The following is a 25,983-nucleotide window of genomic DNA, read 5'->3' on the forward strand; positions in this document are numbered from 1 at the left end:
GCCCTCTTCATGGATGAGACAAGATAGATGGTGTGAAGGTTTTTTTTTGTTGTTGTTTTTTCATATATACATTTTTATTTTCTTACAAATCAGGAAGATAAGTGTTATGTAACAGGCTGTACAACGTAATAAAATACAAATAAAACCGACATCGACAAATAATAAAGTAATGATTGAAAAAAAAGAAAGAAAAAAAAAAAAGCAGCAAATGGGCCAACATCAACCCCAAAGTGTGTGTGTGTGTGTGTGTGTGTGTGTGTGTGTGTGTATATTCACATTTCAGTTTTATAGCAAGCATACTTTCAGACACTGTCCGTGGCGGTGAGGTGGGTGTCAAAACTTTCACTCAAGTAGTTTATAGTTGGCAACAAAATATTTTTTTTTTATTTTTAATAATTATATTTATTTTATATTAGATATGGGGGCGGAGTCTAATTTGAATTGTCGACACTATGAAATAAAAAAAAAAGAATCGACAAGGGCAAAAACCTGCGCGAGTGACGGTAAACATTCTTAAACAAAAAAAAAAAAGGAAAAAAAAAAATGTAAACTCAAAACAGTTTAAACTTCATTTCCCAAAATGTCTTGAGACAAAACTTTCTTTTCTTACTTTTTTTTTTTTTGATTTTACATTAGATGGATTTCAGAACACTGGAGCGTAAGAGTAGATTGAGAGGACGAGGGGGGGAGGGGGTTAAATATTTACGAGCACAAAGGATTTTTTATTCTGGCTGAGACGGGAGATAATGAAGTGGTGAACGCTCCGTCTGTTGCACCTTCAGACATTACAATAATTAGCTTTTCGGTGAGAGAAAGAGAGGGGGAAGAGAGAGAGAGAGAGAGAGAGAGAGAGAGAGAGAGAGAGAGAGAGGTATCTGTTCTTTTTTTTCCAGTTGTTATGATATTGGAGCACGAGCAGAACCAGGAGGGGAGTTTGTACGGTTCCTCTGGAGTAAAGGAGGAGAGAGAGAATGAGAAAGACAGTTCCACTCTACACAAGCCGGTGGTGATGAAAGACGATGTGACCTCTGTTTTTGTTTGTTTAACAGGATGTAGTAAAAATGTAACACTGTGTGCGACGTTTAAAATCTTCCCCTGTGTAAATTGGAACAGCGAGAACCTGAACCCTGGACTGAAGAGCTTCATGATCCTGCTTTCTTTAAGTCTGTTTCCTGGTTTGTTTTTACTCTTTAGCTTGTCTTTGTGTAGTGCCAGGTGGGGGCGGTACTGAGTCTGTTTACCAACAGTTAAAAAAAAAAAAAAAACAGGCCTGTGCTACAGAGAGGAGGAGAACCATCGAGAGAGAGAGAGAGAGAGAGAGAGAGAGAGAGAGAGAGAGAGAGAGAGAAGGAAAGAGACAAGGAAAGAGAGCCACAGTGAGCGAAATTAGGATACAAGGATAAAAACATACTGATGAAAAAAGAACAAGGGAGAAAAAGAGAATAAGAAATAATAGAGGGAGCAAGTGAGATGGATAAATAGAAGGAGGGACAGCAAAAAAGAGTGGGATAGAGAGATAGATAAAGAGGAATCAAGAAGGATGGATAAAGAGGGATAATATATATTGAGAGAGAGAGAGAGAGAGAGAGAGAGAGAGAGAGAGAGAGAGAGAGAGATCGTCTGCTGGGGTCCGAAACATAAAGTGCAGGAAGTGTCTCCCAAAAAAACACTATCTTTAAATAAAAAAAAAAGGGAAAAAATAGAGAGAGAGAAAGGAGCTTAATTTCTCAGAAAGCAGGACCAGCAGCCTGCTCTCTCTCTCTCTCTCTCTCTCCTCTCTCTCTCTCTCCCCGTCACTCGACGCGGATCAGCAGGCCGTACAGCAGGGTTCCTCCCTGCTCCTTGGTGATCCACTCGATCTCAGTGTTGTTAAATCGGGGATCGAGCGGTTCGCTGAGACCCAGAGACTGAGGCCGACCTTGTAGGAGCTCGGACGCACACACACCTGGAAGCCCACCTGGGCGTGGTGACAGCGCAGGGAGCGAGGGTCTCGGAATCTGCAGCACACACACACACACACACACACACACACACACACACACACACACACACACACACACACACACACGCGAGTGTAAACGCCAACATTGTGTACACACTCAACCTAAACATGTCCTGAACCTGAACTCTAACCCTACAGAGAGAGAGAGAGAGAGAGAGAGAGAGAGAGAAGGTAAGACAAAGAAAGAAAAGTCAGAGTCAGAGAACGACAAACAGACTGATGGAGGGATACAGAAAGAAAGAAAAATGAGAAGTACAAGAGAGCAACAAAGGAAAAGAGAGAATACAGGAAAACAATCAAATAAAAGAAAATGAAAGATAGATGGGAAACGCAAGCGAATGAGAGACAGAGAGAAAAAGAAAAGATGACAGAGACAGTAAAGAGAGAGAGAGAGAGAGAGAGAGAGAGAGAGAGAGAGAGAGAGAGGGCACACAGTACGACTGCATTGTTGAGTTTTTATCTGTTTCTGGTTGCCTGTATTGTGTGTGTGTGTAAAGCAGGAAGTTGATGAGACGTACTGCACTTTAGGGGAGAAGATCTCGAGGCCGGAGTAGCGCATGGTGGGGGAGAGGTGCACGCGAGGAACCTCCCTCTCGGGGGCGCTGTTCTCCTCCGGCTCACTGTAGCTGCCGTGACCTTCCACCTTCACCGGAGACGGCGAGAACACGGACGAGGCGTCTGCTGCAGAGGAACACCACCATTCAGCCCTGTGTGCTGTGTGTGTGTGTGTGTGTGTGTGTGTGTGTGTGTGTGTGTGTGTGTGTGTGAGTACTGACCAGGTAGAAGTTGACTGTGGTCCAGCGTGCGGCGCAAAGATCCTACACTCGTCCCGTGATACGCGATGTGCCACTTCTTATAGCTGTTCGCTATCTCACAGTGAGGCTTTATCCTGTAACACACACACACACTTTTACAGTTACACACAACCTTATTCACAGTTATACACACTTTTACACACAGTTATACATACACTTACACTAACCCTGACTCACAGTTACACAATTTTACACCCACACTTCCTCACAGTTGCACAGTTACAGTGAGAGTGTGTGTGTATGTGTGTGTGTGTGTGTTTGTAATTGAGCAAATGTAGATGTGTGTTGGTGGTGAGTGAGTTTTGTGTGTGTGTGTGTGTGTGTGTGTGTGTGTGTGTGTGTGTGTTTGTGTGTGTAAGTGAGTGAATGTAGATGTGTGTGGAGGGTGTGTGTGTGTAGATATGTGTGGAGGGTGTGTGTGTGAATGTAGATGTGTGTGTAGCTATGTGTGTAGAAATGTGTAGAAATGTGTGTGTGTGTGTAGATATGTGGAGGGTGTGTGTGTGTAGATATGTGTGTGTTTGCGTGTGTGCACGTAGAAATGTGTGTGTGCGTGTGTGTGTATGTAGATATGTGTGGAGGTGTGTGTGTAGATATGTGTGTGTTGCGTGTGTGCACGTAGAAATGTGTGTGCGTGTGTGTATGTAGATATGTGTGGAGGTGTGTGTGTGTAGATATGTGTGTGTTTGCGTGTGTGCACGTAGAAATGTGTGTGCGTGTGGATATGTGTGGAGGTGTGTGTGTGTAGATATGTGTGTGTGTGTGGATATGGATATGTGTGTGTGTGCGTGTGTGTACGTGTGTGTGTGTGAGAAAGAGAGAGACTGACCGCAGGGCGAAGCGGCACCAGCCGAAAGGCAGAGCGTAATCTCGTGGTGGTTCTCCACGTTTGTAATACGCCTCATCACCACGCAGCTTATGGCAGGACTCGCAGTAACAAAGGTTATACTTGGCGTCCTCATTGAAGTAGCCATCTGAGCGAGCGAGAGAGAGAGAGAGAGAGAGAGAGAGAGAGAGAGATGTAATGGAGGTGTACATGTGTAAGAGAAGGCAGGGTTAAACTGGTCTAACCTGGCAGTGTGAGCAGATCCTTAAATCTGGAGCAGAGAGCCTGGTACTCGCACGTCTTATTGGGGTTCACCTCAGGAGGAGGCGTCCAGCACACACTCTCCTTTATTCCTGAAAGAAACAAATCAAACACGAAAATACAGTCAGAATGTCCAGGATCGTCTTCTCTGGCAGGAAAACACGTTCCTCAGTACTCGTCTGCTGCACACACACCTGCTTCACACAGGAACTCGGCGTTCCTCTCACCATGTCATAATACTACAGTGGGTCTGTTAATAATACTGTACAAACTCAATGCTGAAAGTGTGGCAAAGAGTGCCAAAACTTTTAGACTGAGATAGATAAATCGATAGATAGATCTATAGATCCATAGATGGGTGGATGGAATGGCAATAATTTTACATTGGTATAGAAAGACAGACAGACAAATGGATAAGTCTGTGGTGAGACAAGGTGAGGTGAGACGAGTTGAGACAGAGATGAGACGAGCTTAAATGAGTTAAGACGAGGGTAGACAAGTTGAGATGAGTTTAGACATAGTTAAGACAAGTTAAGAGAGAAATGAGACGAGTTGAGAGAGTTAAGAAGTTTAGACAGAGATAAGACGAGTTGAGAGAGATGAGACGAGTTTAGTCAGAGATGAGACGAGTTAAGACAGAGTTGAGACGAGGTTCACTCACCGTCCACCATGTCTGCTTTCTCCATGTCTCCTTGGCAGCGCACCTCTCCACTCTCTGCCCCCACGGCCTCCATGTGGCTGGTCACTATGGTAACCTGTTTTATAATTACATCCCTGTGTTATCATTTTCTTTACTAAATGTGTGTGTGTGTGTGTGTGTGTGTGTGTGTGTGTGTGTGTGTGTACAGACCTGTTCACACTGGCCATACAGGTCGATTAGTGGATAGCATGGGCTCGGGATGTCCTGTGCTGCTACACCCTGGTCCATCCCATTCACATACAGGTGCAGACAGCTGTTAGCGTCCACCAGCAGACCCAACACCGTCCCCTCAGGACACGTGTCCAAGTTCGGACCATAGTTCTCACAGATCTGAGGAGGACAATGTGTACAATACAGAAAGAGAAACTAGATTACACTGGGAAGGAATGCAATGCTGAAAAAGAGATGGATGGATGGATGGATGGATGGATGGAAGGAAGGAAGGAAGGAAGGAAGGAAGGAAGGAAGGAAGGAAGGAAAAAAGGAAAGAAAGAAAGAAAGAAAGAAAGAAAGAAAGAAAGAAAGAAAGAAAGAAAGAAAGAAAGAAAGAAAACAGGCAGATAGACAGTCAAAAGTGAGGAAGACAGACAGGCAGGCAGATAGACAGAAAGAAAAAAAGCTATTCAGGCAGACAAAAAGAAAGAAAGACAGACAAAAACAGACAGGCAGACAAGATAACAGACAAAGAAGCAGATAGAAACACAGACGGATCACCTTCAGTGAGTTGTGGAAGGTAGAAAGACAGACAAACAGACAGGCGGACAGACAGGCGGACAGACAGATCACCTTCAGTGAGTTGTGGAAGACAGAGTCTCGCTGCAGCAGCCAGACGGAGCGTTTAAGGCAGCAGGCCGTGGAGGGGAAGTTGAGGCGATCTGGAGAGTGACCGATCACACCCAGAGAGAGAGACGACGTCCACGATGTGTTCAGTCTGTCTATCTGAAACTGGACACAAGGACATGAGACGTTTAGTATTTCTTTTTAAACGTTTAGATGTTCAAGTTTCAGAACATAAAATATAGCAACAAACTGTCAATCTGTGTATTTGTAGCTTCGTGCAGGGTCAATGGAAAAACTTGTGTGCGCGCGTGTGCGCGTGTGTGCGTGTGTGCGCGTGTATCACCTGGAAGAGCTGCTGGCGAGGCAGAGCCTGTGCAGTGACCAGCAGGCCCTGGTTATAACTCGAGACTCGTTCGGCCGTCAGGTTCTGATTGGAAAGCTGGATGTTCTTCCCGTGGTTCTCCAGGAAGGACATCGAAACGGGGACCGCAGCAGGCTCGCTCTCGCACTGGACAGAGGACACAGGGATCAGAGTAAGACAGTGTGAGGTGGTGAGTGATGCTGCATGTCCTGTCCTGACCCCGTGACTGACCGCTGTGGACTCGTCCTCTCCCTCACTGCAGCTGTCCGAAGAGAGGGATGGAGCTTTTACACTGTCCGTATCCTCCACCACGGTGGAGCTGACAATGGATACGGCCGTCACCTTCCCGTACAGGTCCAGCACTGCGTACACGTTCTGACACACACACACACACACACACACACACACACACACACACACACACACACACACACACACACACACACACACACACACACACAGGATTATAATCCAACAGTGTTAACGTATTTGTGTGTATCCAGGTCATTCTGTATATATAACTGTACATGTGTGTTTTAATGTGTCTCTCTTTTTCCCCGTCTCTGATTGTGTGTATATATATATCTATGTCTCTGTATGTGTGTGTCTCTCTCTCTCTTTGGACATGTGTGTGTCTCTACCTCTCTCTTACAGGTTATGTGTGTAGCTATCAGTGTATTTCTCCATCTGTGTGTGTGTGTGTGTGTGTCTCTGTCTCTGTGTGTGTTTGTTTGCATTGCGTGCACGCCTGTCTCACAGTTTATCACGTTGTGTGTCTCATCTTTGAGTATGTGTCTCTTGAACATGTGTCTCTCTCCCTGTCTCTGTCTATCAGTTTGTGTGTGTCTCTCTAACTGTGTGTGTCTCCTAAATATGTGTCTTTTTCTCCATGTCTCTAAGTCTATCACTTTGGGTGTCTCTTTTTCACTATGTGTCCCTTAAACATGTGTTTGTCTCTCTCCCAGTCTTTCTGTCAATCAATTTGTGTGTCTCTTGAGTGTGTTAGTCTGTCTCACTGTGTCCCTCTCAAAGTCTCTCTCACTCTATCTGTGTGTACTGTAGTAGTGTCTTTCTGTATCTGTGTGTCTTACTGACCAGGTGTGTGTCTCACAACAGGTGTGTATCTGTGTATCTATATATACACACCTTAGCCACAGCAGTAGCAGCAGGTCCCATGTCCTCTCCATCGATGAAGACGTGCATTGTGTCATCGCTGCATCTCTTTACACCTACACGGTTTCCCACCTACAGTAACACACCTGTTTATTCACTCCTGCAGTAACGCACCTGTTTATTCACCCCTCCTGCAGTAACGCACCTGTTCATTCACTCCTCCTGCAGTAACGCACCTGTTCATTCACCCCTCCTGCAGTAACGCACCTGTTCATTCACTCCTCCTGCAGTAACGCACCTGTTCATTCACTCCTCCTGCAGTAACGCACCTGTTCATTCAATCCTCCTGCTGTAACGCACCTGTTCATTCACTCCTCCTGCAGTAACGCACCTGTTCATTCACTCCTCCTGCAGTAACGCACCTGTTCATTCACCCCCTCCTGCTGTAACGCACCTGTTCATTCACCTCCTGCAGTAACGCACCTGTTCATTCACCCTCCTGCTGTAACGCACCTGTTCATTCACCCCCTCCTGCAGTAACGCACCTGTTCATTCACCCCCTCCTGCTGTAACGCACCTGTTCATTCACCCCCTCCTGCTGTAACGCACCTGTTCATTCACCCCTCCTGCTGTAACGCACCTGTTCATTCACTCCTCCTGCTGTAACGCACCTGTTCATTCACTCCTCCTGCAGTAACGCACCTGTTCATTCACCCCCTCCTGCTGTAACGCACCTGTTCATTCACCCCTCCTGCTGTAACGCACCTGTTCATTCACCCCTCCTGCAGTAACGCACCTGTTCATTCACCCCCTCCTGCTGTAACGCACCTGTTCATTCACCCCCTCCTGCTGTAACGCACCTGTTCATTCACCCTCCTGCAACGCACCTGTTCATTCACCCTCCTGCTGTAACGCACCTGTTCATTCACTCCTCCTGCTGTAACGCACCTGTTCATTCAATCCTCCTGCTGTAACGCACCTGTTCATTCACTCCTCCTGCTGTAACGCACCTGTTCATTCACCCCTCCTGCTGTAACGCACCTGTTCATTCACCCCTCCTGCTGTAACGCACCTGTTCATTCACCCCTGTGAGTATTTAATCCTGCTATAAAGCACCTGTTAATTGAATATGTCTGCATTTGATTCTCTCACCGTCAGTCGGTCTAGCGAGCAGCCGAAGTTTTGTCTCTGCAGAACACCGTTGCGTCTGACCTCCGACCCGGCGAGCAGCCAGGTGACTTTTGACCTGAGTTGAGTGAGTGAGGGCGACAGGCCACTTAGGGGGCAAGAGGGCAGGTCCGGGGGTTGCAGGGTGGTCAGGCCGATATGTAGCGACCCAGACCACTGCTCATCCACCTCGTTGATCTTCACCTGGAGAAGCAGAGAGCAAAACTCTTTGATGTTGTACCACATAGTGCGGTAAAGATCAATACACCGACACATATAAATGCAGGGGGCCATTCATACAACCTCTTCCAGGATCTCACCTCGAACAGTTCATCCGTCTTGAGCTCCTTTGTGCTGAAGACGATGCCGTGAGAATATCCTCCCACCCTGACTGCCTGGCAGCCATCTCCCAGCAACACCACGTTCTTCCCGTGCTTGCTGTGCAGGCGATGAGCCACTCCTGCCACTAGAGGGAGACATACAAAACGATTTATTTAATTAAAGGGAACACACGCACACACTTTTACAATCACACAAATATGCACACTTAGGCAAACACACATTTATACCCTCACTCTCAGAAAACCAAAAAAAACACATACACGCTCGTATCACAATCGTGATGTCGGGTTGTGCGATTATATGAAGGCAAATTTTGCGATTTGATAAAATAAATACGTGCAGTTTAAGCAGTGCACGTGTGGTCAAGTGACTTTGCCGCGCGGAGACCAGGTGAAGGTAGATGCCGAGCAGACGGACACTGAACTGAGAGGAACTATGTAGGATTTGCTGAATTAAAGTTGTTACATCACGTGGCAATATGACAAGTCTGTAACAGATCTCACTGGTTCCGGGTCGGAAGAAAGAGACGACATGCGATGGTTCAACAGACTTTTATTTTCTACACACACTCGCGGTAATGCGCATCTTTCCTCTTTCCTCAAGGCCAATGAGTAACTTGCACATACTCACGGGTTGAAACGCCTTCACCTGGCAACCTCTGCTTTTCCACACACATCCCCATACACACAGTCAGCCCTGCCTGGTAGTCTCTCACAAAATGACACAAACACAAACTTATAATTCAGTACAGACATACTCACACACACACACACACACACACACGAACAAAAAGACACAGAAATTTACAAACCAGTACACAGACATACTCACACTATCACACACAAACAAAAACACACTCACTTACAGATACAAGTACACACACACACACACACACACACACACACACACACACACACACTACCTGGTGAGTGTATTGGGAAACTTTTCTCTGTAATGTTGCTGGTGCACAAACTGTTGTCAAGAGGACCAGAGGAATTTGTGATTGCCACCTGAACACACTGACCGTACAGATCGATCACAGCAAACACGTCTGAAACACACAGAGAGAGAGAGAGAGAGAGAGAGAGAGAGAGAGAGAGAGAGAGAGATCTGTATTAATGCTTTTATCCATGCTTTTATATTTCTATTGTGTTTTCAAAGACTGTATCTCAACTATCACACAATACATGAATCAATGAACGAAGGAAGGAATGAAGAAAGGAATGAAGGAGGGAATAAGGGGATGAATGAAGGAAGGAATGAATAAAGGAAAGGAGGATTGGAGGAATGAATGAAGGAAGGAAAGAATAAAGGATTGGTGGAATGAATAAAGGAATGAAGGGAGGAAGAAAGGAAGGAAGGAATGAGGAATGAGTGAAGAAAGGAATGAGGGAATAATGGAGGAAAGAAGGAAGGAAGGAATGAAGAAATGAAGGAAGGAATGAAAAAAGCAATGAAGTAAGGAATGAATGAAAGAATAAAGGATTGGTGGAATGAATAAAGGAATGAAGGGAGGAAGAAAGGAAGGAATAAGGGAATGAGTGAAGAAAGGAATGAGGGAATGAATGAAGGAAGGAAGGAAGGAAGAAAGGAAGGAAGGAAGGAATGAGGGAATGAGTTCAGAAAGGAATGAGGGAATGAATGAAGGAAGGAATGAATAAAGGAAAAAGGGAGGAATGAAGGAAGGAAGGATTGGAGGAATGAATAAAGGGAGGAACGAAGGAACAAAAGGAGGAATAAAGGAAGGAAGGAAGGAAGGAATGATGGAATAAGTGAAGAAAGTAATAAAGAAAGGAATGAGGGAATGAATGAAGGAAGGAAGGAAGGAATGAGGAATGAGTGAAGAAAGGAATGAGGAATGAATGAATGAAGGAAGGAAGGAAGGAATGAGGGAATGAGTGAAGAAAGGAATGAGGGAATGAATGAATGAAGGAAGGAACGAAGGAAGGAACAAAAGGAGGAATAAAGGAAGGAAGGAAAGAATGAGGGAATAAGTGAAGAAAGTAATAAAGAAAGGAATGAGGGAATGAATGAAGGAAGGAAGGAAGGAATGAGGGAATGAGTGAAGGAAGGAACGAGTGAATGAATGAATGAAGGAAGGAACGAAGGAACAAAAGGAGGAATAAAGGAAGGAAGGAAAGAATGAGGGAATAAGTGAAGAAAGTAATAAAGAAAGGAATGGGGGAATGAATGAAGGAAGGAAGGAAGGAATGAGGGAATGAGTGAAGAAACGAATGAGGGAATGAATGAATGAAGGAAGGAACGAAGGAACAAAAGGAGGAATAAAAGAAGGAAGGGAGGAATGAAGGAAGTAAGGAAAGAATAAAGGATTAGTGAAATGAATAAAGGAATGAAGAGAGGAAGGAAGGAATGAAGGAAGGAAGGATGGATGGAATCAAGATCCAAAAATCCTTAATGATGCACACATACGGCCATTAAAACCGTCCGTGTGGAAACACAATAAACGTTATGTTTATGTTTGGTGTCCTGATGATTTATGTGATAATTACTTTAAAACATTTACAAGAATATTTAGTCTTCATGCTCTATGTTTATTTTGGTTTCACTTATAATAAACATACATTTGCATAAAGCATCAATATTTGTTCATGCCCATGTTGTTTAGAGAAACAAAAACTTGAAAGGTATTATTTTTTTGGTACATTTAGGACAAATAATAATATGCAATATCATGAGTTAACTCATGATAATATACATATAAATATATAAAAGAGCTGTAGCTTCAATTATTTTAGTAATCGAGTATTCCACCGATTAGTCCAACAATTAATCGAGTAATCGGATAAGAAGTACTTTATCTTTATTAAAGAGCAACACTAAATATTCAAGAGAAAATAAGACGGGTCTCTTTAAAATTAACGTCATTTGTTCCTTTTTAGCAAAATTAACAATTCATTGCTGAACTTGCAATAAAAACTAAACCCTTTTAGTGAATTTAATTGCCATATTACAACAAAATGCAAATAAAATAAATAAACAATTAAATAAAAATATAAAAATTTATTTCAGATTACATAAAAAAAATTTAAAAAGTTAAAAGTACAGTGTTTTCTTTATGTTTAAGTTTCAAATGTTCCCAAACTTTGGAAAAGTTTACCTGTCCAAAGCACTCCAGAGTTTAGCGGGTGGTGTGTCAGTTGTAATGGTCCGTGGGGAAACACAATGCTTCATGTGTAGTTAAATGGCCCAAACCGAGCATCAAGGCAAATAATTTGTTTGTATTTGCATTACTCGAGAAATTGTTCCAGCCCTTATGTATGTATGTATGATTTTATATATATATATATATATATATATATATATATATATATATATATATATATATATATATATATATATATATATTTTAGGGATGCACCGAATATTCGGCCACCGAAAATCTTCAGCCGAAAATGGCCCAAAAGTGCATTTTCGGTTTTCGGCCGAAACAGTGTGTTGTGATGACGCAAACAGAAACCGCGGCCTGCACGTGCATGTCTAAAACAATCTGAGAAATTTGCAAATTGCGATTTGCAAAACATTACAAAAAACTGCAAAGACTTTCTCCATGTCGGGTTTAATTTATCACCTGAAATCCAAACATCCCGATCGCTATGCTGAATAGGAGAGGAACACGGCACAGAAAAGCAGAACTCCTCCGAGCATGCGCACTCCGTCTGTGGTGGAGGTTTTTGAAAAGGCAGGAAGTTTCCCAGTAAAAGTGTTGTAGTGTTGTATCTTTAAGCAGTTGCACTTGTTCTGAATGCACTTTGTTTTTATAAAAGAACATATTTAATTGTACAACCTTTCAGCAGGCCAGAGGGCCTGTACATTATTATTTAATGTACACATGAGTGCATTTAAGTTAAACATTTAAGTTTTTAATTTTAATTTATTTTATCCTGTGCATTGTTGCAATGTGCTATAAATAAATAATTTCATAATTTGTAATTGATTTATTCTTTAAAACTTTAATATTAATTTATGCAATTAAAATGCCTTGATTTTAGTAAGTTTAGTACACAGTCATAGCCATAAATACAATGGTAATAATAATTGGCATAATTTTTTACGGTGTTTCGGTTTTCGGCCTTGCTTTCCTCCTTTTTCGGTTTCGGCCCAAAATTTTCATTTTTGTGCATCCCTAATAAATATATATATATATATAAAAAACCCAGCCATTAAGGTTGCACAAGCCAGTGCACTCTTAGTGCTGGTCCCAAGCCCGGATAAATGGGGAGAGTTGTGTTATGAAGGTCATCCAGCGTAAAACATGTGCCAAATCAAATATGCGGATCACAAATCAGAATTTCATACCGGATCGGTCAAAACCCGGGTTACCAACGACCGCCACAGGTATCGTTAACCAACATGGTACCGGTGGAAATTGGGCTACTACTGGCTAAAGGAGGAGAAGGAGAGGAGGAAGACGTCTACAGAGACAGCAGGGAAAGGAGAAGTGTAGGAGAGTGGAGGTTTGGGTTGGTATGTTAAATGTTGGTACTATGACTGGTAAAGAGAGAGAGGTAGCTGATATGATGGAGAGGAGAAAGGTAGAGATGTTGTGTGTTCAGGAGACCAAGTGGAAAGGGAGTAAGAGCAGGAACATTGGATGTGGGTTTAAACTGTTTTATCATGGTGTGGATGGAAAGAGAAATGGTGTAGGGGTGATGCTGAAGGAAGAGTACAGTAAGAGTGTAGTGGAGGTGAAGAGAGTTTCTGATAGGGTGATGATCGTGAAGGTGGAAGTTGAAGGGATGATGATAAATGTCATCAGTGCATATGCTCCACAAGTGAGTTGTGAGATGGAGAAGAAGGAAAGATTCTGGAGTGAATTAGATGAAGTGGTAGATGGTGTACCTAGGAAAGAACGGTTGGTGAATGGGGCAGACTTTAATGGACATGTAGGTGAAAGGAACAGAGGTGATGAGGAGGTGATGGGTAGGTATGGTTTTAAGGAGAGAATTGTAGAAGGGCAGATGGTGGTAGATTTTGCTAAAAGGATGGAAATGACAGTGGTGAACACGTATTTTAAGAAGAAGGAGGATCATAGGGTGACTTATAAGAGTGGAGGAAGGTGCACACAGGTGGACTATGTTCTATGCAGGAGATGCAACCTGAAGGAGATTGCAGACTGTAAGGTGTTGGCGGGGGACAGTGTAGCTAGACAGCATCGGATGGTGGTCTGTAGGATGGTTTTGGAGGTAAAGAAGAAGATGAGGAGAGTGAGGACTGAAAGAAGAATAAGATGGAGGAAACTGAAGGAGGAAGAGTGTAGTGTGAGATTCAGGGAAGAGGTCAGACAGGAGCTCGGTGGTGGTGAAGAGGTGCTGGATGATTGGGGAACTACTGCAGGAGTGATGAGGGAGACAGCTAGAAAGGTACTTGTCTATTTGGAAATAGAAAGGAAGACAAAGAGACGTGGTGGTGGAATGAAGAAGTGCAGGAGAGCAGAAGGAGAAAGAGGTTGGAGAATCAGAATTGGGTTGCGAATACAACTACTGTCCAAATCTATATTATATCCAAGTTTAGGAGAAAAGACGAAAATGGAATGAAGGTCAGTCAATCTGAAAAATCTCACTGTATATATAAAGTGTAATATAATAATATTAATAACATAATAAAATAATATATATCAACAGAGAAAAAATAAATAAAGAGACAGAGAAAGAGAGATGCGAAAGAAAGACTCACATCTGGATCGAGAAAGAGATAAAGAAAAAGAGAAACAAAGAAAGAGAGACACGTCAGGTTATGAGACGTATTCATACTCGTTTGGACCAAGCGAAAAATAAAAGTGTGTGAAAACAGCAGAAGCCGCTGTAGCTGATGTGGATAAATGTGGTTTGTGTCCTCCTTTACCTGGCGGTAGTCCGGTACACGCCACCCCCTGGTCCACCCCGTTTATGTAGTAGTGGAGATCTCCGGAGGCTGAACGCATCATTCCGATCCTGGAGCCCGTCCCCAAGGAGTCCAGATCACAGCCGTAGTTGTTCCTCATGGTGTTCCCATCCTGCATGATGGCTGTTCCGCTGTAACGGGGAGATAAGAGGGGCATGAGGAGGTGGATAACAGGATACATATCTGAATAGGCTTTTGCAGGACTTGTTTTCAAGGAAGTTCTCATTTTCTGGTGCGACAACCAACGCACAAAGAAGCAAAATCGCTGAGAACACAGCTGCAGGCAGGGTGCTGAATGGACGGCGACAGTTCAGCACCACTGTTGTGGAAAGCTCCAGAGCACAAATAAAAAAAACACCAGTGAATCTTCAGTTTTTTGTCGGGAGTCTGTGTTTGACTTGTCGCTACACTGGATGAATTTCTGTAGTTAAGTATTTAGGAATTTAATCAAATATCAGGAATATCAAAAATCAGGAATTTAAAAAAATATATGTAATGTATGTAAGAATAATGTAAATTACGTGTATAATCTCCACGATTTTTTGCCATGCATGATACAAAAAATGATGTGTTTTACGTAATGGAGGAATGTGCAGCGCTTGTAGGGGTTCATGGGTTCAGTGTGCATGTGATTAATGAATGTGTAAGTAGAAATTCAACTTAAATTGCATTAAATATGGTTTCAACCAACGTTAATACGGTTCCCCCCCCCCAACTTCATTTAAGACTAACCTGCAATTTTGTAAATTCCCAGTTCATTCCCATTAATTCCGATAAAAAGTTTCCAAAATGTTTGCCTCCTTATTTTTGTGACCGAATGAATCTCTCACAAATCCGTTAAAAAAAGATTGCCAAAAACTACCAATGTATGGAAGTTTCCTCAAGTAAAAATCAGAGATGGACGTACCTCAGCATCCAGGTATCATAATCAATATCAGTCATGGTGTTGGGAAACTCCAGTTCCTCTGGTCTGATCGCAGATACTCCTAAAAAAATAAAAAAAAACCCATCAAAACCTGATTATTCACCTCAAACACACAATCAGTTCAAATCTTCTACAAATCATTTCACATGGATCTGATATCAAACATTTATTTCAGACTTTATTTCTAGTTTTTTCTTTACGAAATGTTTGGAGATCAAAAAAAAAAACACTGTATTGGGACACCTGACTTTTCCATCCATATGTGGAACCACAAGGCACACAATAGTGTCTAAATGTCTTTAGATGCGGTGGCGTGGAATTACGCCTTCACTTGAACTAAGAGACCCAAACCGGTGAATATCTGCTTTACATGCATCGGAGTGGAAGATCTCCTGTTATAGAGCTTACACCCAATTGATGAATGTGAACTCTGACTGCACCCCAGGCCTCCTCACCTTCTCACCTACATCAGTATTATTACTTATATCTGAATGAGCACAATCTCCACAAACTCCAGCAGAACATCTTCCCAGAAGAGTGAAAGTTGTTATGTTATATAAAGAAAAAATGGGGATGTACCAAAAGAAGCACATCTTCTGGTCAGGTGTCCACAAACTTTTGGCCATACAGTGTAGTGCACTTCTAATTTCTCCAGATTAGAGAGAAAACAGAAAGCGGCGTGTGTGAGTCAGGGGTTATTTATAGTCAGTGGTTAAAGCAGGAGACGGAGCAGGAAGTTCGTGTTGTACTTCACAGAATGACATCACCACAGTTCCTCCTCCTCACCTGCTTCTATCGATCCTGACCAGCGATCCACCATCTTCTGAATCACAATCTCAAACAACTCACCATCACGAAGGCACCTGATAACACACACACACACACACACACACACACACACACACACACACACAGAAACAGTTTTTATAAGTGATAAATGATTCAACAACCACAGAGTAGAAATAGAGAGACTTTAGTATACAGATAGAAATAATGCGAGAGAGAGAGAGAGAAAGAGAGAGAGAGAGAGAGAGAGAGAGAGAGAGAGAGAGAGAGAGAGAGAGAGAAAAATAGTGAGGAGGAGTCTTATATTGTACCAAAAACATGGAAATGAACAAGAACGATGAAAAAAAAAACACACAAAAACATTTAATTTCAAACTAAATAATACTGAGAAAAAGAGAGAGAGAGAGAATAAAGGGGAGAAAGAGAGAATGAGGAGAGAGAGAGAGAGAGAGAGAGAGAGAGAGAGAGAGAGAGGGAGAGAGAGAGAATAAAGGGGAGAGCGAGAGAATAAAGGGGAGAGCGAGAGAATGAGGGGAGAGCGAGAGAATGAGGGGAGAGAGAGAGAGAGAGAATGAGGGGCAGAGAGAGAGAGAGAGAGAGAGAGAGAGAGAGAGAGAGAGAGAGAATGAGGGGCAGAGAGAGAGAGAGAGAGAGAGAGAGAGAGAGAGAGAGAGAGAGAGACAGGGAAATAAAGAAATTCAAACTGAGAACCATCAGTGGAGATAAAGAATGTGATAGAGAGAGAGTAAGACCGTCGAGAAATGAAAACTCTGATGTGCAGGAGAATGGAATCCGTTATTCACACAGAGTTCTCCTACATCATAGTTATTACACCTGGTGCAGGAACGATGATGTATCTCATGCAGCCCCTGGTTCACGCTCACCTGTTGGACATGACGATGGCGTCGTTGAACTCGCTGCGGCAGTTCTGACGGAGCGCCGTGCGCCCGCCGTTGGTGATGACGGCGTTGGTGCCGTGCAGCTGATGGAAGCGCAGGTCAGTGGTCGCACTGCCCCCGGTGACGGAACAAGGGCTGCCGGGGGACAGGGCGATCGGACCTTCAGAGCTGTCGTCTGGGAGAGGAGGAAGATCAGCTGGACAGGACCGAGAGAGACAGAGAACTGACATAACACACTGCAGCTGAATGTGTGTGTGTGTGTGTGTGTGTGTGTGTGTGTGTGTGTGTGTGTGTGTGTGTGTGTATGTGTGTGTGTTGACTGTTGAAGCGCTATCCTCTCTCACCCATGTCGTCCATGATGGTCGCCTGAGCCGCCTGACCGTACAGGTCCACTACGGCGTAAACGCTGGGCGGGACGTTCCAGGCTGCCGGGCCTTGAGGAACTCCGTTCACGAAAAAGTGCAGGCTGCCGTCGTCCTTCCGCACCACGCCGACAGTGTCTCCGGCCTGGTACACACACACACACACACACAGTAATAATAAACTAGGGGTGTACTGTGATCATACTCGTACAGAGCCGTTTCAGTACAGGGATTTCGGCTCGGTGCACGTGTACCGAATGCAATCCTTTTTACGTGCGGAACTTCATTACAATCAGAGTTCCCTTGGGAACGTATTAAGTGGTGGACCGCAAGTTTGTTTAGTCTCTGCCTCGCACTATGAGCTCAGTGTTTTAATTATTATTGAATTTGAAAAATACACAACAATGCCAGGGGTATAATAAAAAAAAAATAATGAATTCTTTGATTAAAAAAGAATTAGCGCAGTGTTAATGTGGCTACTCACTCCGTACTGGAAATACGATTTGTAGTGCGCCAAAATACGATTTGTAGTGCGTTGTAAAACTCGCATATTGTTCTGCGCATGCTCGAAATCGCCGCCGCTTCCCGTCATCGCCAACATTTTTACGACAATTCTGACAATTCTGCATATCGGGGGAGTGAATGAATGAAGGATGGAAGGAATTAAGACATTCGTTAAAGTTTGCTGAAATAAGTAGAACAGTTATGTCGATCATATCTTTAAAAAAACGTTATATTAAATGTAAAAAAATAATAAAAAAGCATGTCTGTACACATCTGTATTACCCAAATGGGGTCTAACAAATGTAAACTAATTCAATTTTTCCAATTATTTCATGTTATTTAATCAATTTAATTCGATGATAAACCGTGTTGATAAATAATCATCCCTGATCGAAATGGAATCAAATCGTGAGTAAAAAACGAGGTTAAGTAACAAACCATGACTTTCGTGTACATTTACACTCCTATTGACATTGTGTCATGATATTTACATTTCTCAGCCATACGATCGGTATTCTACATACAGAATAAAGACAATATTAAAAGTTTTATTATCTGTAAGTGAAAAGCATACCTTTAATCGGTCCAGATTGTGCCCGTACTCGTCTAGTATAGTGGTTCCGTTGTGCATCACTCCGTTCCCCGTCATCATCCATGTCCCTGTGAGAAACAGGAGAACTTGTGAGACGTTATGGGACGTTTCAGGACATTTCTGCATTTTTCTTTTTGACACTTTTCCAAACTGGTAGAAACCCTGAATGTCTTCACTCCTACACGACCGCCGCCCCTTTGATTATTCGCGATTATAACGCATCACAGCCGCTGACCGTTATTCGGGGGGGGTAAAAGGTGTACCTGAGCGCAGGTTGGTCATGGTGGACGGCAGCTGCAGGTAGGCGGGGTTATGCGTGGTCACGCCGATCTCGATAGACCCCGCCCACTTGTCCACCATCTTGTCGATGCGCACCTGGAACACTTCGTCGGAGTGCAGCGGGCGATTGCTAAGCACCACCCCGTGATTAAAGTCGTCTGTCGCGCTGTGCCGGAGAACACACAAACACACACACACACACACACACACACACACACACACACACACACACACACACACACACACACGGTTTCATTACACGTTGGCTTCGTATTCAGTCTGTTCGCAAAAAAAAAAAAAGTTTCCTCACTGAGGTCGCAGGGCCGTCCTGCCATCACTGATGATGGCCGCTTTCTGCCCGCAGTTAGGGTGAAAAAGTAGGCGGTCCGGAGCATCAGGGTCGGTAGTGAGCGAGAGGGCGGGTCGGGGTCGCCCCACGTCGGGGGACAGAGCCCTCATGATGGCGTTGTTGCGCCGTAAACGGTCGCTGTGGTTGTGATTGTGGACGATGGTGACCTTTACCGCCATGCCGTAGAGGTCTACTACACCATACACTACGCCCGGGGTCTGGTTAGCAGCTACGCCTGAAGTTATCACACACACGGAGAGCAATCAAAAATGTATACATACAAATATATATATTATAGTATCTTACAATATTAATAAATACACTGTATGACCAAAAGTATTGGAACACCTGATTTTCCTATCCATATGTTGGTTCTTCTCCAAAATTTTAGGAGGTCTTTGGAACTAGGAGACCTGCCCCAGAATGGCATTTGCACACAAAGCCAGCTTCATGAAGACACGTGTGTTGGCATGAAAGATCTCCTGCTATAGAGTTCCAACCCTATTGAACATGAATGTACATGAACGCTGTCTGCACCCCAGACCTCCTCACCTACATCAGTACCTGACTTAACCTACTAACACCTTTGTAAATGAATAAGAACAACTCTACACCAAATCTAGTGGAACATCTCCCCAGTAGAGTGGAGATCATTATAAAAGAGAATGGAGACTAAATCTGGAATGGGATGATCAAAAAGAGGCACATAGCCATCTTCCACAAACAGGTGCCCACAAACTTTTGGCCATAGTGCATAAACAAAAGCAACGACCTTCCACGAAATCTAGTGGAACATCATCTCAGAAGAGTGGAGGTCGAAAATGAGATGTTAAAAAAATAAATAAATAAAAAAAGAAGACGAGTTTTTGGGTGTGTAATGTTTAAAAGGTAATAGTACTGTTCCACTATCCACACCTTCATCATTTCCATTCCTCAGACTGAATTCTGCTTCACTCCTGAGCCAATTAAAGTGGATTTAATCAACTCGGCTCACTCACCTTGGTCAATGCCGTTGATGTAGAAGTGTAACGCTCCACTGGCTTTCCTCATCAGCCCAATATGATCTCCTTCCTACAGATAAACAGCGACAACCGCAATGAATTCAAATCAAATCTGGTCACATTCATACACAGTACCACATTTAGTGAAACTGTTCAACACGTAAACAGAAATACAATATAAAAAATGCACAAACGTGTGTGTGTGTGTGTGTGTGTGTGTGTGTGTGTGTGTGTGTGTGTGTGTGTGTGAAAGCAGAATGTGTTGGTTTAAACATATCCATCACCTGGAGCTCGTCCAGGCTGAACTCGCAGTACTCCCTCCGTGTGCCCTTTCCGTTGGTCAAAATTCCACAGCCGCTCATCATGATGGTTCCTGAGACACACACACACACACACACACACACACACACACACACACACACGGGTGTTACCAGAAACGTCACCACCGGAAAACAAAAACCCACCCTTATTTATTTCCCTTAACGCACCTGAGCGCAAGTTGGTCATAGTTGCAGGATAGTCCAGGTTGTTTGGGTTGTGTGTCGTCACTCCGATCTCAATGGATCCAGACCATTTATCCACCAGCTTATCAATACGAATCTACAGCAAAAAAATAAAAAAATTATATATATACATATACACACACACACACACACACACACCGTATTTTCTGGACTATAAGCCGCTACTTTTTTCCCACGCTTTGAACCTCGCGGCTTAAACCACGAAGCGGCTAATTTATGGATTTTTACTGGGTTTTTCCCGGTTTCACAAACTTCAAGCCAAAAAACTGAACCCTATAACATTAGACCAATGGAACGGATTCAGGTGAACCAATGAAACTCTTTATATTAAATCAGATGCGCTCCCACTGAATCGGGCCGCACCACATCATAAATATGGATGATGTTCCTCTGGCGTTTGACCTGCCGCTCACTCGGACTGTCTACAGGAAATGTGAATCATTCGTCACGCTGAAAACAACCGGGCATGAAAACACACTTCACCTGTGTTCTGAGCTGCACGGCATCGGGAGAAAAGATTCACCGATGGTGATTTTTAAACGCACGACGATGCCAAAAGATAAACTCTCGAGAGAAATAGTTGTGAAAGGAAGGAAGAAGACAGTGAACAATGACTTTCTTGGTAGGCTACTGTTTAGATACAAGCCGTGTAACAGACACTGTCTTTCATTAAAGCCTGTGTAAAGTTCATTAGTTTCAGTGTAGACAGGCTTATAGACAGGTGCGGCTTATTTATGTTCAAAATAAACATCTTTGTCAAATTCAGTTGGTGCAGCTTATATATGGGTGCGTTTAATAGTCCGGAAATTACGGTATATGAGATTAACCTATAACCTGTAATTTGATTACAAAATGTACACTATATAGACAAAAGTATGTGAACACATGTCAGTATTTGCTTCTTACTGAACATCCCATTCCACATTTGCTCCAGATTTACCCTTATAATAATCTCCACTCTAACGAGACCATGTTCCACAAGATTTTGTGGAGATTCTTTCAGTGAGCGTTCACATTCATTTATATTTGATAGGGTTGGAGCTCTAGAGCAGATCTTCCGCTCTGACCCATGTAAAGCATATCTTCATGGAGATGTGTGTTTCCAACAGTTTGTAAAAGAAGCACACATGGCCAGTAAAATCGAGTGTCCCAATACTTTTAGGCATATACGCTGGTTCTATGGTTAATAACGGAGCAAAAGCATGACCTGGTGAAGTTTCCTGTGGAGAAAGTGTCATTATTGTTTTATAATCATTTTTTATTGTAATATGAGATCCTGGATTTTTCCTACATTATAAGAGACCTATGAAGCAGTTACTGATGCGATGCAGTTCGGAGGAACACAAACACACACACCTCGAACATCTCGTTGTGCCTGAGAGGGCGGTTGGTCATGACCACGCCGTTGTTGAACTCGTCCAGCGGTCTCCTCCTCTCGGCCGTCTTGTGGTTGTTGCTCAGTTTGATCAGCGTGCCGCACTTCTCGTGGAACAGCAGCGCATCGTTGGTGGTCATCCCACTGTTGTTTATCACCGTTCCCGCCACACCTCCACTTCCGGGTGGGCTGTTGTTATTGCCGCTCCTGCTTCCGTTCTCGTTTCCTCCTGATCCGTTACTGCTTCCCGTCCCCCCTCTTGAGGAGTCGGAACTTCCTCCCGAACCGCCTGTTCCTCCTAAACCCAGGTCCTCTCCTCCTTCATCTTCGGATCGGTACAGCGACACGATGGCGTTGTTAAACACGTCGAATAACTGGTGCTCCGTGAGGACTGGGAGTGGAAACCGGGCACATAAACAAAAGGCTGAATCAATCAATCAGGCAAAATTGTTACTGCATCATAAAATGCAAGATAAACACACGTGCAAATCTGATTTTCCTCCTCAATGGAATTTTTTTTCCCCACACGTCCAGTTCTTCTAAATCCGATTTACATCCAATTAGCGGCTGTGTGACGTGACGTGACGGAGAGCCCTCGAATCAGACTTCACACGAGTTTGACGTGCATTTTTGCATTCGTCGTCATCATCATAACCTCGAATGAAGGAGTGGAAATTTCTATCCCTTCCTTCTTCCTTGTTTTGTGTATCGACCAGATTGTCATAACCCCGCCCACTAGTTTCTGATTGGCTCATTAATAATAAAAAAAAAAAAGGTGACATTTACGTAGATTTGATGTATGGCCAGTGTTTCATCGAAGCTTTTTGAGTTGAACTAAATCCTGATAGTGTGATTTTATATCGGATCATTTTAGCGACTCTGGTTCTTTGAATCGCGTTCGTTAAAATGAACGAATCTTTTTTTTTGAGTCATTTAGTTCACTTGGTTCCTTTGATCAGAATTAACTATAGGTTTATTATGACACTGCAGCTAAGGACAAATGATGAACAGAATGAGTGGCTTCACCACTTATATCTTCAGGTCCGTGTTGTTAGTGCTTTTTTCACGTGACTCCTATACAACAATAATTTCAAAATTTGGACAAAAAAAAATAAAAAAATAAAATTGCATTGTGTAGCATTTACAGGAGTCATGTGATAAAAGAACAAACGACTCGGACTAGAGAACTCATGAGATAACTCGAGACAACTACTCGATTCTGTTTCCTGTGTAATGCACTACACAGTGTATATGGGAGTCACGTGTTTAAAGTACGAACGACTCGGGCTAGGAGAATCGAGTTTCACTCAGTTCTGTTTCTTGTACATCTCTAACGGAGATTTTGTGCTGCTTTGCTCGTGCGTGTCCAGTAGAAGAAGAATGAATCACTCTTTTAAATGACTCCTTCTTCCGAGTCACATTAAAGAGTCGTTCAGAACGAATGAATCGTTCCTGAACGAACCGTGATATCTTGAAGGATATTTTGAGGGATAAATACCGGTGTCTGGATCGAAGTTATTTGGGAATTTGTCGGGTCGGCCATGTCTGTGTCCGTGTCCTCGTGTAAGTTCGGGCGCTGAGGCTGAAAATAAAAGCTTTATTATAGATCACTGCTCAAGCATTCGTTTTTATTGATATAAATGTTCTTTGCGAGTACCGTCATCAGCTGAGCCGTTTGTCAAGGCAACGATCGCAGGAACCCCGGGTAAAGCCATGCCCCCCGGTCTGTCCTCATGATCCGGCATGAGGGCAGCCGGAGATGTGGCCGTAGACCCCGACGTAGACGCCGGCCTAGACGTCGGCCTGTCCACCTCTCCTTCTTCTATCTCGTCCCGCTCGTCGCTCTGTGTATCCGGTGGAGGCTCGCAGCTGACCACTGTGACCTGAGTGCATTTCCCGTAGAGGTCCACTACGGCCCACAGGCGTGAGGGCAGCCCGCTGGCCGCCGGACCGCAGTCCTGCCCGTTCACCCACAGGTGGAGCTCTCCAAGGCCGTTCCTCTGAATCCCCACACTGTCCCCTTCGCCCAGCTGGTCCAGGTCACGCCCATACTCTTCCAGCACCGAGCGGCCGTCCTTCAGCACAGAGCAGCCGGAAACGATCCATGAGCCGCCCTTTAGCCCCGTCGCGCTGCTGGGGAAGTCCAGAGCGGCCGGGTCCAGCGCCGTCACGCCGATCTCTATCGAGCCGCTCCATGAGTTCACCTACAAACACGAGGTGATCAAACCACATATACGTCACAGGTTCGAAAAAAAAAAAAACAACAACATTGGTAAATCGTTTCAGGGAATGATCTGTAATTTTACTCTTTACTCCACATACATGTGGATTTAACACTAAAATAACACCATATACACCAAATCACTTCGTTTTATATATAAAATATACCTCCATTTTGTTATTGATGCTTTCTTAAATAAAAACAACCCCAGTGATGTATCGTATACCGCGATATGTTTGAGTATCACCGATTTTCCACTGAGCAAAAATCGTCCAACCATATAAACCCCATACATTTATACCTAATAGCTTGTAGTTTAAAATAGCAAGAAAATTAGCTTTCAAACACCACATTATGGCTCCGTATTGGCTTCAAATGTAAACTAACACGTCGTAAGTTTTATTTTTATTTCAACAATCGAGTTGTTTTTATTGTAGTTAGCAAACAAGCCGGCTGTCAGAGAGATAGCTTCAAATATGGCGCTGGCACACACTATTCAGCGTTTATAAACACAAATTTAATGCATTTATGTTTTTTATTTCGAGCTGAAACGTTTCTTTGTTGCTATAACATGTTTTAAAATATTATAATCCTAATAAAGGTTCATTTCTAACTAGTACTAGCGCGTCTGTCAATGAGCTAAGCTAGAGCTTGATATTTTTCTTTCCCCACCCGTTTTCGTACAGTCCGGCCCCCTGTGTCAGGATTGGACAGTTCTTTGTAGAGGGTGCGTTCTCAGCCAATAGAAAGGCGAGAAATTGAATCAACCCGTGTCGTACGTAATGCAAGGGGCGGGGTTTGACATTAAAAACGGTAGGTTTAAAAAAAACACGTTCATCAGCTACAATAGCGGCCATATACAATGAAAAAACCATAAGTTAATAAATATGCACCCGTGATAAATAGACAGATCAAACAGACTCGGTTTTAGTGTGTGACAATGAAATAAACAAAAAAATTCCGTCCCTCAGGATCAAATTATGGGTAAACCAAGGGCTGCGTCTCAAATATAAACAAAGTGCACTAATTAGGGTGCAATCAATATTCAGTATCTATATTTCCGTAGTGCTCTTCTGTAGTGAGCACGGATTGGTTTGAGATTCAACCCAGCACTGCAGACAAACCGACGGCAGCTACTACTAGCTGAGCCCGACGAGGCGGACTTGTTTACCTTCTTGTCGATCCGGACCGTAAAGACATCGCGGTCCCGCAGCGGCTCTCGGCTCAGCACCAGGCCGTGATTAAACTCCTGAACCGGCTGGTTTCGCTGCGCCGTGCGGTTTGAATTGGACAGCCCGATGAGCTTTCCGCTGCGCGGGTGCAGCTCAGCCGCCATCTTCGCTGGGGCGGCGCGCTTCACGGCACTTTGCGACAATCGAGAACGCCTAGCGGCAGCCCAGGTCTTTACAAGGCAAGAAGGATGATGATGATGATGATGGTGATGATGATAGTAATGGTGATAATAGTGATAGAGATGATAGTAATGGTGATGATAGTGATGGTGATGGTGATGATAGTAATGGTGATGATAGTAATGGTGATGATAGTGATGGTGATGGTGGTGATAGTAATGGTGATGATAGTAATGGTGATGATAGTGATGGTGATGATAGTAATGGTGATGGTAGTGATGGTGATGATAGTAATGGTGATGATAGTGATGGTGATGGTGATGATAGTAATGGTGATGATGGTGATGATAGTAATGATGATGGTAATAATGGTGATGAAGATAATGATGGTGATGATTGCAATGATGATGATGATAAAGGTAATGATAATGAAGAAGAATAAGATGATGTTGATGGTGATAATGATATTGATGGTGATGATTGCAATGATGGCGGTGATGTTGATGGTAATGATAATGAAGATGAGGAAGATGATGCTGATAATCA

General features: G+C 43.5%; 1 protein-coding gene across 1 annotated transcript; it reads right to left on the reverse strand.

Annotated features, from left to right (window-relative positions):
- Nucleotides 1–694: 694 nt before the first annotated feature.
- Nucleotides 695–25,506, reverse strand: neurl4 (neuralized E3 ubiquitin protein ligase 4). The gene is given in 30 exon segments (XM_046854259.1): nucleotides 695–1,918; nucleotides 1,921–1,997; nucleotides 2,521–2,680; nucleotides 2,779–2,891; nucleotides 3,647–3,791; nucleotides 3,889–3,996; nucleotides 4,566–4,659; nucleotides 4,755–4,934; nucleotides 5,391–5,549; nucleotides 5,728–5,892; nucleotides 5,977–6,120; nucleotides 6,892–6,990; nucleotides 8,011–8,229; nucleotides 8,346–8,491; nucleotides 9,290–9,418; nucleotides 14,230–14,399; nucleotides 15,176–15,254; nucleotides 15,980–16,056; nucleotides 16,864–17,074; nucleotides 17,223–17,385; nucleotides 18,319–18,404; nucleotides 18,600–18,781; nucleotides 18,926–19,199; nucleotides 19,963–20,035; nucleotides 20,250–20,338; nucleotides 20,454–20,565; nucleotides 21,846–22,255; nucleotides 23,363–23,446; nucleotides 23,522–24,068; nucleotides 25,257–25,506. Coding segments are annotated over 30 exon segments (4,785 nt in total). The 5' UTR covers nucleotides 25,422–25,506; the 3' UTR covers nucleotides 695–1,793.
- Between the last annotated feature and the right edge of the window lie 477 nt (nucleotides 25,507–25,983).

The sequence above is a fragment of the Silurus meridionalis genome, chromosome 7 (genome assembly GCF_014805685.1).
Source record: "Silurus meridionalis isolate SWU-2019-XX chromosome 7, ASM1480568v1, whole genome shotgun sequence".
NCBI lineage: Eukaryota > Metazoa > Chordata > Actinopteri > Siluriformes > Siluridae > Silurus > Silurus meridionalis.